General features: G+C 45.6%; 1 protein-coding gene across 10 annotated transcripts in view; it reads right to left on the bottom strand.

Annotated features, from left to right (window-relative positions):
- The window catches only part of PKHD1 (PKHD1 ciliary IPT domain containing fibrocystin/polyductin), a 417,278-nt gene that overhangs the window by 375,533 nt on the left and 22,763 nt on the right, over positions 1-18,982 (bottom strand). For 9 of the 10 annotated variants that reach the window (XR_007356005.2, XR_007356007.2, XM_048845758.2 and 6 more), the window contains 10 exons: positions 17,350-17,414; positions 16,100-16,139; positions 12,824-12,894; positions 9,831-9,932; positions 9,259-9,354; positions 8,433-8,574; positions 7,364-7,478; positions 4,073-4,348; positions 3,257-3,346; positions 987-1,077 (listed from right to left, as the gene is read on the bottom strand). Coding sequence is in view for 8 of the 10 variants with exons in the window: in XM_048845758.2 (XP_048701715.2) it covers positions 987-1,077; positions 3,257-3,346; positions 4,073-4,348; positions 7,364-7,478; positions 8,433-8,574; positions 9,259-9,354; positions 9,831-9,932; positions 12,824-12,894; positions 16,100-16,139; positions 17,350-17,414 (1,088 nt within the window). In the remaining 2 variants the exon portion in view is untranslated. The remainder of the gene's footprint in view (positions 1-986; positions 1,078-3,256; positions 3,347-4,072; positions 4,349-7,363; positions 7,479-8,432; positions 8,575-9,258; positions 9,355-9,830; positions 9,933-12,823; positions 12,895-16,099; positions 16,140-17,349; positions 17,415-18,982) is intronic. The other variant, XM_075126353.1, reaches the window with a different exon arrangement.

Genomic DNA, 18,982 nt, shown 5'->3' with positions numbered 1-18,982 from the left:
GTGTGTGTTTGCCATGATACTAAACAGGCTGATTTATCTGAATACCAAACCCCAAATCTTCTTTAAAACTCTTCCATACTGGGCAGTGACTGGGTCATCTTAACACCTTTGACCCTTTGGGCCCATTTATTCTAAATTAATACAAGAGGTATCTCATAGATTTGTAGACTTTAAGATCAGAAGGGTCCATCGGGATCATCTCGTCTGACCTGCTGTACATTGCAGGCCACACAATCTCACCCACCCACTCCTGAAACAGATCCCTAACCTCTGGCTGAGTTACTGGAGTCCTCAAATCATGGTTTAAAGACTTCAAGTTACAAAGAATTCACCATTTAAACATGCAAGTGACCGGAGCCCCATGCTGTAGAGGAAGGCAAAAAAATCCCAAGAGTCTCTGCTAATCTGACTCAAGAGGAAATTCCTTCCCGACTCCAAATATGGCCATCAGTTAGACCCTGAGCATGTGGGTAAGACCCACCAGGCAGACACCTGGGAAAGAATTCTCTGTAGTAACTCAGAGCCCTCCCCATCTAATATCCCGACTACATTAGAAACATGTATGAGCACATACCTACCTTTGAAAATATGATACTAGATAACTTCACATGACTGTGGAACCTCCATAATATGGCACTTTATGTCCCTATAGTAAACTATCCTTATACCCCTGATATTGTGAACATACAACTTGGTTTGATATTGCAACCTGCTTATGTTTGTGTAATAAAACAGACTGGGGGCGGGGAAAAGAATCAGTAATTAACATATTAGTAATACTGTTTTTAATATCAATTCAACAATTAATTCCCCCCTAAACTCCCTCACCATAACTAACACACATTATTAATAAACCAGGAGGAAAATAAATGTGTAAAACCATTAATAGTATAATACCCCCTGCACCATGCAAAGGTCTTGTTTAGTACATAAGGAGAAACCCACTATTACAGTAAGTTTCACCTAATTTTTTTAAAATACATTACCTTCCTCAAATCCATTCCGGAGAAGGAATTTAGCAGACAATGGCTCAGTTTCACATTTTACTGAAAGAAGCTCCTCTATCACTGTTTGGATCTACAAAAAAATAAAAAAATAATATTCACAAGGTGATCATTTTTGTTTAATTGTGCAACCGAGAAGGCTGAGATGCTCGTAAAGTGATCACTATGTTTAGTAAACTAGCCAGTGGTAGAAACAGGGTTGATATAATGGGTAGCCAGAAAGCAGAGATGAAAGGTCCATCTTCCCTTTGTCAGCACTTCCCATTGTTCCAGCCAGCCCTGGAGATGGAGGGAGTGATTAAGTCTCCATAAGTTCTATGAGCCAAAACCAGATTCAATATTAATAGGCATGGAAGAACCAGCTTAGATATTTAAGAACTATCTATATTTGACCAAAATTGAAACCAAACCCTAAATACAACCAAGCTGGCTGTTCGAAGAAAGACTTCTCAAAACTTTAAAATTCCCGTAACGCTGTATTTTCAAAGCATCGCTACACTTTTACATTGCAGCTGGGATCAGAAGGAGAAGTGATGAATACGATGAAGAATGTTATTCTCAAAGGGTTCCTTGGCTGGCCAGAAGCAAGTAGTACAAGAAATATCATAGAGAAGCCGATCCTCATGAGACTTGAAGCCCAGTCAGGCAGACTCGAGAGGTAGTGCAACCAAACATATATATGATGTATAGCAGAACAAGAACCAGAGGCTGGAACTTAAAGCCAAACAAATTCAAGTCAAAATAAAGGCAATTTTTTTTTAAATCAGTGAGGCTGGTTAACCACTAGAACAACCAAATCACACTGCCAAGAGAAATAGTGGATTCTCCATCTTTTGATGTCTTCAAATTAGGGCTGCCAAGTGATTAAAAAAATGAATCACAATTAATCACAAGATTAAAAAATTGCAGTTTTAATAGCACTGTTAAACAATAATAAAGTACCACTTACTTATATATTTTTGGATGCTTTCTATATTCTCAAATATAGGCTCTGGGCTGGGGGTTTCACCCCCCTCGAGGCTCCAGCCTGGCTTGGAGGTTCAGCCCCCTGCCTCCAAAGCTCCAATCCTACCCCAGATGCCTCCCTCCCCACCCAGAGGTATGCAATTAATGAATTAAAAAATTAACGCGTTAATTTTGCTTCCATTTAATCACAGGCGTTAACTGCAATTAATTGACAGACCTACTTCAAATCAAAACCAGATGCCTATATGGAAGACATGCTTTAGTCAAACACAAGTTATTGCGTTCAATACGGGAGTAACTGGATGAAGTCTGTAGCCTGCATTACACAAGTCAGACTACATCTAACGGTCCCTTCTGGCCCTAAAATGTATTAATCAAAGCAAACTTCCAAACACTGAGGTTCACCCATCACTTTTTTCTTTTTTAAGAGATTACTAGTTACAGTGAGGGCTAGACTCTATTCCAGCAACAAGAATTATTTCAGGAAGCTCCCTGGCCTGTGTTATGCAGGAGCTCAGACTAGATCACAGTGGTCCTGTCTGGCCTTAGAATCTATGAACATTTTTTGCAGTGTTGTTGGAACTGTGCTGGTACCCGAACATGAGAGAAACAAGGTGGGCGAGGAAATATCTTTTACTGGACCAATGTCTGTTAGTGGAAGGGAAAGGCTTTCAAGCCTCCCAGGGGAGGTAGGAGAGCACTTAATATTAAGTGTTAGGGTTAGATTTTTAAGTGCCCTCTGACAGCATGTGTGAACCCCTTCATGCTTAACAATCAGTTCCCCTCCTTATAGTTAGCTCAGCCATCCTGTTTACCTTCTCCAGACCTGGCGCAATAAGAACTATTGCCTCACCTACCTTGTCTCCAATCTGCGAGCACAGCAGAAATCAATGGCTTTGAAGAACCCAGTTCCAAACCCTTGTCCGAGGGATGTGAGGTCCCTCTTGGTGTATGTTCCCGGGTGGCAAAGAACCTATTCTCAGGTGTCTGAGTCCCTCTGCTGATCAACATGTATCTGCACACTGCTTGTGTTTCATTTTGAATGCATGGGGGACCAAATCAGATATTGTGGGATTTCAGAGGCTCTAACTAGGGGTTGGTCCACCAATATCCTTTTGAAAAGCACTCCCAATAACTGTAAAAGTACCTGGGATTACAGCAAAAGGTCTCAGGCTCCAGGCCAGATCCTCAACCTGTGTAAGTCATCATGCCTCCATTGATTTTATTGGAGCTACGACGTTTTACACCAGGTGAGGTTTTGGCCCTCTGTCTTTAATTATACAGACCTGACCAGCTGTAGCATTTGTTGCCATCATGTTGCTGGATACATTGTCCCAGGAAATACGGAACCATCCTGTGCCAGATAAAGTCAGCATCTGACAGGTAGGAAAAACAGGAACAAACGATGTGAGCTACATACAACTCAAAAAGTGTCAGATGATCAGCTAGTTAAGAGGATCTTTACATCAGCAGTATTCTGCCCTTCCGGTCTCTGCAAGACAACAACAAGTGTCACTTTAACCACCCATCGCTCTATGTGATTTGTTGCAATTTACTCTGGAAGTCTTGGTTCTCAGATTACTGGGGCAGAGAGGTTAAGTGACCTGCCCAGGGTCACACGCAAACCAGTGGCAGACCCAGGACCAGAACCTCAGGCTCCCAATGCCCAGTCTTCTGCTTTAGCCACTAGAATAAGCGTTCCTCTAACTACTGAGAAATTCTTTTTCCTATAATAAATCTCTTTTTATTAGCTCATTATGAATATCAGTTGATTCAGTTCCCAAGTGACACACGTCAGATCCATGTTTGCTAGGAAAAGAGATGTGGTCCTACCTTATGTTAACTAATATAATCAAATTCTAGTTTTAACACATGTTAGCAGGTCAAGGTAAAACTAATCTGCTAACTCATGTTAAAACTACAAACTGCCTTGTCTTCACTAGGATTTTACTCCATGTCAGTTAACTTGCCTTAACTAACACACACACCATTTTTCTTTGCTAGTGAAGACAAGGCCTGTACAATAAGGGTTTGCTGAAAAATAAGTGGAGTAAATAGCTCATGAAGCATTCAAGGCACAGGATCACAGATGTGGCACTGACCTGTATCTCTGGAAGCCGGTGGGCACTGGCCCAGATTTCGTGCCTCTCTCTGCGATAGGTGTTCACCACATCAGGGTTTAGCCAGGTGTTGTGCAGTTGAACCCCAACTTGCATCCCACTGCTTGGTGCCTTCCCATGATGCAGCGCTTCCAGGTAGTACTTTGAGCCACCAATCAGCTCAAATTTCTGGGATTTTGGCTGCCAACTCTTGCTCCAGTTCTTCTCCCAGCGCTCGGACCATTCAGAAGCACCAGCAGGAATAGAGGCAACTTTCACCTGCGTTCAAATCAACAAAAGCAACAAGGCAATTACACAGCAGTGTCTGTCTCCAAAATAATACATGAACCTGACCTCTTTGTAATTTAAAGGTACACTCTCTCTAGCTAAAGAGAAAGCAGACCACATTCACAGCTTTGAGCAGATGTCTGCAGCATCCCTTCCTTTTTGTAAGGGAAAATCCTGTCTAGCACAGAGTGCTGTGATCAAGGGGTCTGAGCTGAGTCCCAAGAAGAGGTGATTTCTCATATCTCACCCCAGCCCTATAACAACTCACCCAGTGGCCTTGGATAGGTCACTTAGGTTCCTCCTCTGTAAAATGGAAGTTGTGTGATCTACCTGTCTCAGATGGGTGTTGTGAGAAACAGTCAGCTTCCACTTTTAAGCTGATTTGAAGGTTAATAGAGCTAGATTTTATTTGATAGAGGCCCTGCTGAGTCTTCTCCTTACACTCCTGTTGAGAAATAACAGTGGCCCATGAGGAATCATCTAAACCGAGCATCTTTCATTCATTGGATTTGAAATGGAGTCTTCCCCCTCAATTCCGTGGAATCTGAGGTAACCGTGGAGGCCACCTCAGAGAAGCTGTTTGTTAGGAGGAGCCCTTTCAAGGTGACAACAGGAAAAAGACACTAAAAAGAGCACCACAGCTTAAAATCATGAGAGGGAACAAAACCAGTGAGCTAATTCCCTTTCCCAACCCAAGGTATTATAAGCTACGCAAGTAACACTACCTGTAGGTAAGGCTGCAGTCCCAATTTTAAGTCCCAATTTTCATTTAAACCATTCAAGTGGAAATTTTTCATGCTGGGTGTCAGTCTCAGGGTGGATTTTTTTTTAAACTTTCAGTTAAACTCGATCAGCAATTTAATTACAGGATTACATTCTAATTTTTCCGTAGGACCCCTGTCTCATTCAGTGCACAGGATGGACTGTGCGCTGGGATGAATCAAGGCTGCATGGTGAAGATGGCTGCTGTCCATAGGGCCCCTGCCTCACTTGTTGCAGAAGCTGGAAAGCGAATGAGGCAGGGAACTGGAGAAAGAGACGGATGGTCTCAGAGTTAAGTTGAATGCTGCCCTGGAGAACTGGAGTCTATCCCTGCCTGTGCCAGAGAGCTCCTGTGTGGTGCTGGGCAAGTCTCTTAAGCCAAAATATTCCACAAGTGACCACTTGTGAAACAAGTGGGATCCGCCGTTTCTGGTTGCCCAACTTGAGATACTTGGGGTCTGATCTGCAGAAGTGCCGAGCACTCACAACTGCTACGGAGGTCAATAGCTTCCAAATTCGACACTGGGTTTTCGTCTCTGCCCCTCAGTTCCCCGTGTATAAAACGAGGCTAATAATACCCTCATCTCATGAGAGTGTTACAGAAATAAATGCATTAATGTACATGAAGAACTAAAATGCTATGACAGCATCATAGAAAAGCCCTTAAGGAAATTAACAATTCCATATTCAGTGCAGGGTTCGGATGGAGTGCAGTAAAAATGGCATGGGGCCACGCACTGAATGAGGAGGATAAATCGAAATATTGGATAGCGCCTCATTCAGTGGACACTGACTGAGGCAGGATTCCTGTGGGAAAACAACAGTACACGATCACGTCATTAAGGACTGTATCATCATGCATTTGCACACAAGGGGGTTAAATTAAAGTTGCACAGGCAACCTTAATTCTAGCATTTCTGTTTCCAGAGACAGGTTTGTCAGTAAAGAAGGCACATGACTGTCATTAACAGCACGTGCACCGAGCTCTGACTGAATATGCTTAGGGTTCTGGAAACAGCTGGTTCTCACTGAGCATGCTCATCTCATTTGCACAGGAACCTCCTTCCTGCTAACCTGATACTCATTCTTTTGTGGTAAGTGAGATCTTCAGGGGTAGCAGAGGGAGACTTTTCCCCTCCAAGGTAACTGGGGACCAGACAAAGAGCCCTTGGAGACTGGAGTCTGCTCTTCCCTTGACCGTAACCTGCCAAAGGACCTCAATCTTGAGCTAGGAGCCTCGCTTCCAGGGAGGAAAGGATAATTGAGTCTCTAAGACCCATTTGGTTCTCGGCCTCTCAAGATAGATGCCAACAAAGGTGCCAACTGTGACTGCGTTTTTACTCGCCGACCAAACACTCCATCCACCTCCTATCAGACACAGTCTAAGGAGTCACTGAAACACCATTCCCTGGCATGGGACAAGGACCCCACGTTGCAGCTGAAATTAGAATAAGGGTAGCATGTACCACCCATCCGCATTACAACACCTTTCAAAGTGCATCCCATTCTGCCAGAGGGAGAGAAAACCTGCAGCAAGCAGAGAGCATTTGGAAAGCTGGACAATCAAGGGGCCTGAGTCCCTGCTGGGTTATGCTGGGGTATGTGATAGAGGCACCCCTTGCAGGGAGTTCGCTCCAAACTCCTACCCCTCGCCTTGGGGAGGCAGGAATTCACCCAGGAGTCAGTCAATACAGCACTGCTATCAATGACAAACAAATCAGCAACGGTCCCCTTTATCAGCAAACAAACTACCTCAGTGACCCCCAGCATCAGTCCTGCAGTCTCCTATCCCTTTGGGCTCTGGCTGATTCTCATGCGCCGTGAACACTTATAGTAGCCATACACACAGGCTGCCTCCTGGCCCACTGGGTCCCTACCGCAGCACATGCTCTCTCCAGTAACCCTTCTTGAATCGCAATCCCATCCTCCAAATCAGAGAGGGTGGGCACCAGGAAGAAGGGGTGGGATTTCCTGCCACCTCTCAAGCCAACGGGCACAGGAGGTTCCCTCTTTGCCCATCTCCCCCACCATTCGGGGTTGCAGAGCTTGCTTTCACAGCACTGTTGCTGATCTGTGTAGTGTCATCATGCTAGGGCAACGCCACTGAAAAAAAATCAACACAACAGCTGGAGAATCAGGCCCAAGAAATCCTACTTGCATGAAGGGAAATCCCAGTGCTTGATAACTGTAAATGCAACTCTTCCATACCCTGCACGTCCTATTTTTGCTGCCCTAATGACATACCTTTTTCCCTGGGTCTTCTGACAGGCTTAGATGCAAGGAAGCCCTGCCATCTGCCTGAATCCAGAAAGTGTAATTATTTGTCTGTGGTGCCACAAAGAATCCACGTAGTCGTGAGCTAGGCAGCAGAAGAATATCCATGTCAATAAAAGCAGTGCCAAATCCCTGACAAACAGCTGCTTTCTCCCATTTATTAACAGGAAGAGGGAAATATTTGTACTCAAATTCAAGAGCTTTTACCAGTTTTTAGGCACTCAAAATCTGACCTGTTTTCACAGGGAAAAAAAATTATGACATCGCACAAATATTTCCAAGAAAAAGAAGTAAAAATAGACTGGGGTTGTTTTTTTAAAGCAGAATCATCCCCATTGCTGAGTAGGAAAAAGCGTTCAAGTTAGAAACCTACCCAAGTTCAAGGGAGAGGCACGTGAAATTGTCAGAAAAGGTGAAAAAGTTTGTATTTCTGCAAAACAAAACACAGCTCTCAATGGACGAATCTCAAAAGGGTCAGCTCACGTGCACCCCAAATTTCTAAGGGCCAGCTCCTCCGCGGGAGTCTACTGGTATTGCTCCATTAACCTGGAGCTAAGCTGCTTCCCACCAGATGAAGATTTGGCCCTCCATGCTTACTTGTGGTGCACACAGTTCCTCTCCAGATGCAATACTTTCTGCTTCTGGCTGAGCTGGTTCTATCTCAAGAGCACTCTCCTTTGAGAGATTTCATCACCTCTGCCTCTAGTCCTGGGCAAAAACCAAGAAGTGCAGCAATACGAGCCAGCTGGTGGCCCAGGATCACACCCCTGGAAGTCAGAAACTCCTCCTACACCACTCTGTTCTGGGTTCTCCATGCAGGGCAATTCAGTGACGATGAAAAATACGGGATAAAACATTTCATTGCATTTTTTGAATTTCAAAAGGCCCTAAAAACTCAAGTACTGAGCAAAGATTTGATTGGAATCATCAGAGCTGCGCAATGAAGCTGGTTACAAAGGACTGGTGTGTGCTATTGTTACTTCTACCACTGCTAAAGGTGCATGCCAAGTTTTCATCTCCCTTTGAGACCACGGAATACCTGAATGACTGCTGTGCCTGAAAGAGAAATCTTTCTGGAGAGCTGGCATTAGGAACAATCTGCCATCGATACCCAGGGGCTGCTTCAGTTAAATCAGTGCCTGCTGCATCATCCCAGACTTCAAAGAGAAGCCCTCTGTTTCCTGGGAAGTTAAAAAAATATATATATCAAGAATCTAGTCAGCAGCAGCTGATGAAAAGTCCACAGCACATGAAAGAATGAATAGCAAAACAATGAAAAGGCTGCAGGCATAGTCTATGGATTGCCAGATAATAATCTCTGAAAAGAGATGTTTGGGGACCTATTAATGGGATCAATGTTAGTTCCAGGCTAGGAACACAGGAGAGACAATGCCTTGATCTACAGAGTCCCCTCCAGCAAATAAAGAAAAGTACCAAAGGATAGTGCCTCCAGCACTCCCCAACCAAGGTGCGATGGTCAGTACATTGAAGCAAAAGGAAAAATAATTGGGAGAATCCTCAGGGAGCTCCAAAAGGAATCCGAAAACAGACTGGAAATAAAGGAGATTTGTCAGGAGGGGCAAACTCATGAATATTGGGGGCAAAACTGAGGAGCATCATCGGGTTAGTCCAGAGTTCCTAGGTTCAGATGTTATCCAGAAATCCCAAGCAAACGAAGTTTGGTCGGCAAACCCAGAAGAGGCTACCCTACTACTGAAAACCCATGTGATGTGACATCAGTAGGTTTTGGATAGCCCTGTTTTTATCCATCCCACTACCAAACACAGAATGAAGTCTCTACCCCATTTCCAAATGGCAGCAGAGCAGTTTGCCAAGCAGGGCCTTTGCTCTTAGAAATACTGTACCTGCTTGAGGTGCAGCAAGTCTTCTGGCCTCATCAATGGGTCCAGTGGTGCAACTAATCTTCCGGGGAGAACAGTGCTTGATTTCACAGGGAACTCCTGGCAGTGGGAAAAGGAGAAGTGGGTATATGCAGAAGGAGACTGAAGAACATAAACCCAGGCCTAAACTTTTTAAGGGATGAGCGCCCTTTGTTTCCGAAAGAGATTAGCAGAGCTCCCCTGCATCACCTTCAGACAAGGGCAACATCACACCGAACAGAGGACTTAGATCTTTAGCCAGTTATTCATTTGAATTCACAGCAGTGAGGGCCTCTCATACAGCAAGTATCATGGTTCTTATGTCCACTACCATGGTACTTACCTGTACGTGGAGTCCCACCGACTTTGACTCAACTTTAGTAGGAGTTGCTGGAGCAAGTGCTATTGGAGAATCAGGCCCTAAGGGAGCTGGGTCCTCTGAACGCGTGTCCAACTGGGCATTCAATATGGTGGCACAGGTGTAATCGAAGGCAGAATTTGGACTGTGGTCTTCATTCTGTCACTGTAATATCCCAAACTGATTTGTACATTGTTACCTGCAACTGTGACCTGCACGGGCTGGTCAAAGAAGTCTCCTGTGATCGTGAGGTCACTTCCTCCTCGTAGGCTTCCCGAGACAGGAAACACAGATACTATCTCTAGAGAGGAAGGAAAAGGAGACTCAGAGAATGGACCTCGCTAACGTGCATTCGGAAAGGTCCATCCCACTCCTGCGTCCATTAAAATTAAAAGGAACACTTGCACTGACCTCAGGGGGAGCAGGCTCCGAGAAACTAAATGGCCCAAAATCATCCCTAGCCCGAATTCTTCCAGGAAACCAGTGGAATTACAGCCAGAATTAATTTGATCCTACATGTATAGCTCAGCTAAAGGACAATTTAAGGAGGTATATAACAACTCTTACAAGCTGGTGTAATTCACATCCCGAGGAGGCCAAAAGCAGGTGAAATTAAACTATTTTTGACAAGTGGTTCTCAACCTTTCCAGACTACTGTACCCCTTTTAGGAGTCTGATTTTTCTTGCACACCCCCAAGTTTCACCTCACTTAAACTATTTGCTTACAAAATCAGACACAAAAATACAAAAGTGTCACAGCCCACTGTTACTAAAAAATTATTTTCTCGTTTTGTCTGTATGAAATTTTACATCGTACTGACTTTGCTAGTGCTTTTTATGTAGCCTATTGTAAAACTAGGCAAATATCTAGATGACTTGATGTACCCCTGGAAGACCTCTGCGTACCCCTGGTTCAGAACCACTGTTTTAGGCCGTTTGGCTTGCCTCTGAATTTAACCCACAGATTTGACTGTTGTGAACTTTCTGTCAGCAGTGTTGCTGTAGCCATGTTGGTCCCAGGATATGAGAGACAGGTAAGATGGGTGAGCCCAGACCTGAAGAAGAGTTTGGTGTCAGCTTGAAAGCTTCTCTCTTTCACCACTTGAAGTTGGTCCAATAAGAGATATTACCTCATCCACCTTTGCTCTCTAATTGAACTTTCGAACAGTTGAATACAATGCTGTTAATCCTTAGCGTTTAGGGCCAAATCCTGAGAGGTGCTGAGCCTCTGCAATTGCCAGTGATATAAATGGAAGTTGTGAATGCTCAGATTTGACCTCTACTCTCCGTTTGCATGGACCATCTGGTTATTTTTCCACTAGATGGCAGTGTGGCTGTTTAGCATTCCTCATCTCTCATGCACACACAGGTACTGTAGCTAGATGGGGCAACTGCAATTCTAAACACTGAATCACACTTTTGTAATCCTTAAAATGGGCTATTTGGAGAGATGACCTTAGCTTTCCCAAGTCTCAGATTTTTCTAATCCATCCATTTAAGGACCATATTAATCTTTCATCCGTCAAGAGGGTCCCTCTAAATCAGGGATTGGCAACCTTTGGCACGCAGCCCGCCATGGTAAGCCCTTGGCGGGCCAGGCTGGTTTGTTTACCTGCAGCATCCGCAGATTTGGCCGATCACAGCTCCCTCTGGCCGCGGTTCGCCATCCTAGGCCAATGGGGGCTGCGGGAAGCGGCGCGGGCCAAGGGATGTGCTGGCCACCCTTCCTGCAGCCTCCATTGGCCTGGGACTGCAAACCAAAGACAGTCGGAACCGCAATCGGCCGAACCTGCGGACGCAGCAAGTAAACAAACTGGCCCCGCCCTCCAGGGACTTACCGTGGCAGGCCGCATGCCAAAGGTTGCCGATCCCTGCTCTAAATCCTTTGAACCAAGTCCTTTATACATGTGCACATCACAGATCATCAGTCCATTAGTTACAGTAGCTACAATCAATGGTTAGATCAGGCCTTCATAGGAAAGATAGAGCAGGCAAGCCCTGAAACCTGTTCAGACTAGATGAGCCAAATGGTCTTTTCTAGCCTCGTTCTATCTTTGTTAGCAATCAAAGCCAAGTGCTTTATGGTCCATGAAACTTAGACCTGTGGTTGTACTTTGAGTTTTAGACCCAGATTCTTCTTAAAGATCATTGACAGCAGCTACTGAGGATTTAATTTTCTATTGTCTAGAGAGCTGGAAATTGCATGCCAATTATTGTGAAACAAAACAATTGTTATACAATACAATGCTTTACTCAGTACAAGACAATACTACAGTAGTCTGTGATATATCTTTGCTCAGAACTCTTGACTCTCACACTGAAACTCAAGAGATACAATACAGTCAGCTAGGGGATGGGGACAAAGTAATTTTCAGCTGATTCATCCTATCCAAAGCCCCCTGCATGTCAAAGACCTCAACTCCCACCAACTTCAGGAGGATTTGAGGGGGCAGAGCGGGGTCAGGCACATAGTGTAGGTCTGGCAGGAGAAATAGTGGGGTTGCTTGATCACCATCCCATTTCCAGACCTGCTGATTCTCCTGTTGTTAGGGTTCACTCGCTCAATACCCTTTCGAGATTTCAGAGCCACCCACACCCGGAAGCTGGAGACAAAGGGTACGTCTACACGAGGGGGGCTTCCCAGCGTGGGCAGACAGACGTGGGCTAGCTCTGCTTGTTCTAGCACACTAAAAATAGCAGTTCGGGCTGGGGCTGGAGCCTGGGTTCTGAAGCCCCACAAGGGGAGAGGGTTTCAGAGCCCGGGGTTAAGCCCGAGTCCCAAGGTCTACCCTGCAATTTCACAGCCCTGCAGCCTGAGCCCTGCGAGCCCGAGCCAGCTGAATCAGGCCCCCCATGGCTGTTTTACTGCAGCGTAGACGCACCCTGAGTGATAAGGCCTCTCTTGAGGGGCATTCAGTTCAGCATGCAATGAAAGCAGGAAGAGAGGGGAAATCTGGACACTTCCCAACCTTAGCTCATAAAAAGATAGAGGGCTAGATTTTGTATCTCATCCTGAGGTCCTTTTTGGGCTCTCTGTCTACACGAGAGCAACTCCCACTGAATCCAAAGGGAAATGCACACAAGGATTGAAGGCACAGTAACATTGGGAAGAATAGTAGAAAGATTTTCTTCATAGGCCTCTTTGGACTTGTCATAGGACAGGGCAGTCATCGGGGAAGCAGCGAACAGCACCTGAGAATGTTTGATATAAGAAAAGCTCCTGTTTGGCACTGATGAGCCAAGCATCCTTGCGTACCATCGACCTGCAACATGAGAGAAAGGCCTGTGAAACTCCTTGGAATCTGAGCTGAGGATTCAGAGGAACAGCCGTGTTAGTCTGTATTCGCAAAAAGAAAAGGAGTACTTGTGGCACCTTAGCGACTAACCAATTTATTTGAGCATGAGCTTTCGTGAGCTACAGCTCACTTCATCAGATGCATACCGTGGAAACTGCAGCAGACTTTATATATACACAGAGAATATGAAACAATACCTCCTCCCACCCCACTGTCCTGCTGGTAATAGCTTATCTAAAGTGATCAACAGATGGGCCATTTCCAGCACAAATCCAGGTTTTCTCACCCTCCACCCCCCCACACAAATTCACTCTCCTGCTGGTGCTAGCCCATCCAAAGTGACAACTCTTTACATAATCAAGTCGGGCTATTTCCTGCATAAATCCAGGTTTTCTCACATCCCCCCCACCCCCATACACACACAAACTCACTCTCCTGCTGGTAATAGCTCATCTAAACTGACCACTCTCCAAGTTTAAATCCAAGTTAAACCAGAACATCTGGGGGGGGGGGGTAGGTTTGTGTGGGGGGGTGGAGGGTGAGAAAACCTGGATTTGTGCTGGAAATGGCCCACCTGATGATCACTTTAGATAAGCTATTACCAGCAGGACAGTGGGGTGGGAGGAGGTATTGTTTCATATTCTCTGTGTATATATAAAGTCTGCTGCAGTTTCCACGGTATGCATCTGATGAAGTGAGCTGTAGCTCACGAAAGCTCATGCTCAAATAAATTGGTTAGTCTCTAAGGTGCCACAAGTACTCCTTTTCTTTTTGAGCTGAGGATGGATCTCCCCACAGTACCAGGGAAGCTGAACGGAACATCTCAGAATAAACACAGGAGAACACAGTTATTCTAGGATAACAAATGCTACTTTTCACCCATATATAGAATCATAGAAGATTAGGGTTGGAAGAGACCTCAGGAGCTCATCTAGTTCAATCCCCTGCTCAAAGCAGGGCCAACCCCAACTAAATCATCCTAGCCAAGGCTTTGTCAAGCCGGGCCTTAAAAACCTCCAAGGATGGAGGTTCCACCACCTCCCTAGGTAACCCATTCCATTGCTTTACCACCCTCCTAGTGAAATAATGTTTCCAAATATCCAACCTAGACCTCCCCCACTGCAACTTGAGACCATTGCTCCTTGTTCTGTCATCTGCCACCACTGAGAACAGCCTAGCTCCATCCTCTTTGGAACCCCCCTTCAGGTAGTTGAAGGCTACTATCAATATTGCAGCATTCATTCAAGCATCCGAATTAGAGCTGGTCAAAATTCTTCAACTGAAAAATTTTTCCATCATCAAAGGCAGTTTTGTTGAAATCAAAATCTACTATCTCATACTTTCTTACAGGTTTTCCTACTTTTTGCAAGTGTATAACAGTAAAAAGGGGGGTTTTCCCCACTTTCAGATACTTTGCCTTTTCCCTTTTGTTTCAGTTGGAAAGGGTAGAAAATTAAAAGAAGGGAGAGAAGGGGGAGGGATTAAAATACAAAAATGGAAAATTGAAATGTTTTTGGTGTCCAAAAAAATGAAACGTGACATTCTAAGTCAAAAGAAACAAAAAAGTTCCCAAAACCCAACATTTTGCAGTCAAATTTTCAGTGATTTTTCTCACAGAAAACTCAGCAGGGAAAATTTCGGTTTTCCAACCAGCTCTAACCAAAGTGTATTGTGGGATAGATGGTAGCATTTAACCACTGGCTTACGGATGGAGTCACCATACCCAATATGTGCCTCCCAGAGTTCCAGCAAGTGCAGAATGGATAGCAAACCATGCTGGCCAACGTCAGGAATTCAACCAACTAACTCCAGCACTGAACAGATGAGTCTCTACAGGTTGAGCTAAAAAGCTAGATTCCAGAGTTGATACCTGGGACAGACTCATTTCCTCAGTGAATTGGGCATGGCGTGGGAAGACCTATCACATACTAGACCAGTGGGTTACACACAGACTGTATCATCCTTTTGAATAGACAAGCATATTCCCCTGCCACAGTTTGTACGTGGGGGGTGTAGGTCATGGTGCACCTTGTTCCCACACCCTCTGGGGCAGCTTGCAGTCTTGGAGACACATAGAAGGAAAAGGAAAGTGCAGAGACTGTCCCTAGCCTTTGCATAGAGGGGGTTGAACTAGATGACCTCCTGAGGTCCCTTCCAACTCTGATATTCTATGATTCTATGCGAAGTGCCTTCGACCCTGGACAACACTCCCCGCACCACCTGTTGGAGTTGTGGGGGCCCTTTATAAGCATTAAGTCTCAACACCATGGTGAGGTAGAGAAAATGAGTACAGCGCGATTAAGTGACTAGCCCAGGTGTAACCTGTGCCTGCTTGGTGTGGTACTCTGTCCCCCTCTAGTGGCAGCTAGACCAGACAGAGATTGATGAGTCTGCTACAGCCTTGGCTAAGAGAAATGTGTCCTTTAGCTCATGCATTAAGCTCCAGGGGTCCCAGGTTTGGTCCCATCTGCTGGCGACCGGGATCTGTTGGTGTTACATCTGCTCACCGAGGAAATCCGTGACAGAGTCAGAAGTCGAACCCAGCAGTTAATAAGGAAGCTGCCACAATGCATACGCTGATTTCTACCCACAGCTCAGAGATCTCCGGTTGACTTTTTTGTCCAAACAACTGATTCATGAGCAAGGACAATGAACAGCACTGATAATCAAGCCACTGGGAGCAAGGCTCTTCTGCTGTGTAAAGCAAAACCCGCATAGAAATCTCACTGGGCATCAGCTGCCAGACACCCCTTCTGACACTGCATTTGGACCAGAACCAACCCCTTCCTCCTTCTCCACCCCTAACATTCACAACTGAAGTTCTGGTTTTGGCCCATCTAAGAGAAATAAATGTCCACAAGTCACTCAGCCACCCTGCACATGTAGAAGAGTGGTGATAGGGAATTATGCCCATCTGTATCTAATGGATACCCCTGTTCTGTGCACTTAAACAATGGCAAGGAGACCCCCAGATCCTTTCGATAGTCTCTAGGGAACTTTCTTCTTATTGCAATGATGATCAGTTCATCCCGTTGAGACAGCAAAGGGCCATGGCTAGGTATGTATATGCAAGTTCTATTAAACGTATCCAGGTCCTCTTTCTGGACCCAGAAATGCAGCGGTGCTACCATAGGAAACCACAGATGAACGAGGCAGCGTTTCAGTTACTCACCTTCCTTTGTTGAACACTGAAAAGCTAACGTTCTGCGAACCTGTTGGAAGAGAAAACACACACAGTTAATGCAGGAACATGGGGGAGTCCGTAGAAAAAGCACACCAGACTAGGATCTACACTAAGGGCCTGATTCTCCTTTCTTCACTGACTTTACTCCGGTGTATCTCCATTGACTTCAGGGGAGCTATTCTGATTTACTGCAAGAGGACAAAGTGCATCAACTAGTTATGCTATGAGATGGCACAGAAGCTCGAGAACCACACCCCAAAAACCCCAATGGAGTGGTCACACCAAAACCAGATTGCACAGTCTCCAGCTGACAGCGGAGCCTGCCACATTATTATTATGGGAGCACCTAGAGACCCCAACTGAGATCAGGACCCCGTTGAGCCAGTCGCTGTCGCATTTTACAATCTAAACATTCAAAACAGAGTCAGGGGAAATGAGGCACACAGAAAGCTTCAGAGTAATCTTCTCAAAAGCCTCTAAGTCCTGTTTTCAAACATGACTAAGGCTCTTAGGAAGTTTAAGTCTCACTGAAAGTCAGTGGGATTTTGGCTCCCAAGTCACTTTTGAAAACAGGACTGAAGCACTTTTGAAAATATCACTCAAAGTGACTGCCCACAGCCTGCTAGCAGGTCAGTATCCAAGCCAGGTCTCTAGAATCCCAGTTCAGTGGCTTAGCCACCAGACCTAAATAACTCTGGGCTTCCACCAGGGCAAACCCTTACACATTGGTAATCATATGAGGCAGCTTCCCCCCCACACACACACCTATTCTCCTAGGAATGGCCTGTATCAAAGGCCTACAACTCAGATGACAAGCATAGCAGAAGGGGCACCTTCACAGCCCTAGAAACACAGTGATGTGAACCAATGAGCAAGTGACACACTGAGCCCACAAACACCATCAAAACTCAGCTACTCCAGGGACAGGGCCGTAAAAGTACATAGCTGGGGACAACTCATTCTTGTGCGCCTCCACTTAGATATGAGGAGGAAAGTTATCATGTAAAGAAAGGTGAAGGTCAAAAAATGGGTGAGGGAGGGAAATGTTTACAATAAATAAGTCATTAGGTTACAATCATAAGACCAGAGTCAGAAAGGGCAGAAGTGTTCCAGGGACTTGCTCCAGACCCTGGGTTTCCGATTGGACAGCTGTACACCCAGGGGGGTATTTCATTAATCATGCCACCTTTCGAGGCAGAGACCAGAATTGTAGGTGTACATGTTCTCTTTCCACTGACCGATATAGCTGCCTTCGATATGGCACTGTAAGGTCCCTGTTCCATGATCCATCTGAATGGGATAGCTGTAAAGAGACAGCGAAATTGTGAAGCCTTTAGAAAGGAAAGGGAACACAAGGAAAACACAGCCATACCATTCCAAACAAAACACAGCTTGTCCCGAGTCCTAGGGCTTGATCCTGATACTGGAAGGATGCTTGGACCCTCAGCTTAAATGGGAGGTGAAGGCAAACAGCATCTCACAAGACTGGGTCACTGGAGAAGGTGCGTAGGAGGAAGGATGTAAGGAAGAGGTTCAGTCCTGAGGTTGCTGTGATGCAGACTAGCTACTGGCCAGACCTTTCTGGGCATGTCTACACTGCAAAGTAAGCCCAGAGTTCAAACCTCAACCCTCTTCCATCTGCACACAAATTACGCTAACCCAAAGCTCGGACTCAGGGTCCCAGGACCCTACAGGGCTCGAGGTTCCGAGCCGGAGTCAAGCTGGGAACCGGGACTCAAGCCTTATTGCTGTGCAGTATAGACGCAGCCCCACTGGACTTCTAGCAATAGAAAGTCTGGGATGTGGGTGGTTGGACTTGGGCCTGCATAATGCAGTGTAGACACTGGAGACCCAGGATGGGATGGGGCCCAGGATTCAACAAGTCCTAACCTGGGGCTACCACTAAGTGTAGATGCTCAAGCCCTAGGTTAACAAACCTGTCCACTAACTTGAATTCTACTGACTCTGGGCTTACTCTGTAGTGTAGACATACACTCTATGGCCCCAAGGTATGAGAAATGCAACAATGGCTTAAAGGTGGACTTTGTCCCCTGTCACAATGTGGACTGGGCCTCTTTAAGGAGCCCCCAGCCCAATGGTGCCTCATTAATGGCCCCTAAATGGGGCCTGATAGACAGCAACTGATGCCTCTAAAGAGCCAAAGGGAAACAGAAAACAAAGGTTTCAGAGCAGCAGCCGTGTTAGTCTGTATCCGCAAAAAGAAAAGGAGTACTTGTGGCACCTTAGAGACTAACCAATTTATTTGAGCATAAGCTTTCGTGAGCTACAGCTCACTTTAATGCATCCGATGAAGTGAGCTGTAGCTCACGAAAGCTTATGCTCAAATAAATTGGTTAGTCTCTAAGGTGCCACAAGTACTCCTTTTCTTTTTGAGAAAACAAAGGGAAACAGGAAACTGTGACAGAGACCAGAAGACTTCTGAAGAAGACCCTTGATCGGGGAAGGGTTTGGGCCAGGAAGTCAGAGGGCTGAAGATAGCTGAAGGCCAGAGAAAGCGGACTCCAGGGAAGAAGGGGGGAACGTTCCAGCTAGGAAGGGCTGGGAGTTGCCTGCTGAAAGCAGGGAATTGAGTTGAACTTTGTAGATTTTATTTTGGGACTTCGAGTTTTGTTCTGAACTTTGATCTTGATAAACCCAGCCCCTATGGAGGGGTGGATTGCCTGTATGCACAATTTATTAAGGAGTCCTGAAGAGGAAAACAGAGGTAGGAAGCTGCAACACCCCTGACCACAAGGGGGTGCTCAGGAGGAGGCAGACTCGGATTATTCCCCCCACCCCAAACCACAGAAATGGAGAAACTGAGAATCAGGTCCTGTGTGTCTTTCAAAGAAGAGAGGAGTATTACCAGAA

This window comes from Caretta caretta, chromosome 3, assembly GCF_965140235.1.
Source record: "Caretta caretta isolate rCarCar2 chromosome 3, rCarCar1.hap1, whole genome shotgun sequence".
Classification (NCBI taxonomy): domain Eukaryota; kingdom Metazoa; phylum Chordata; order Testudines; family Cheloniidae; genus Caretta; species Caretta caretta.
The sequence above is the reverse complement of the archived record's forward strand: the minus strand, read 5'-3'. Positions and strand labels throughout refer to the sequence as shown.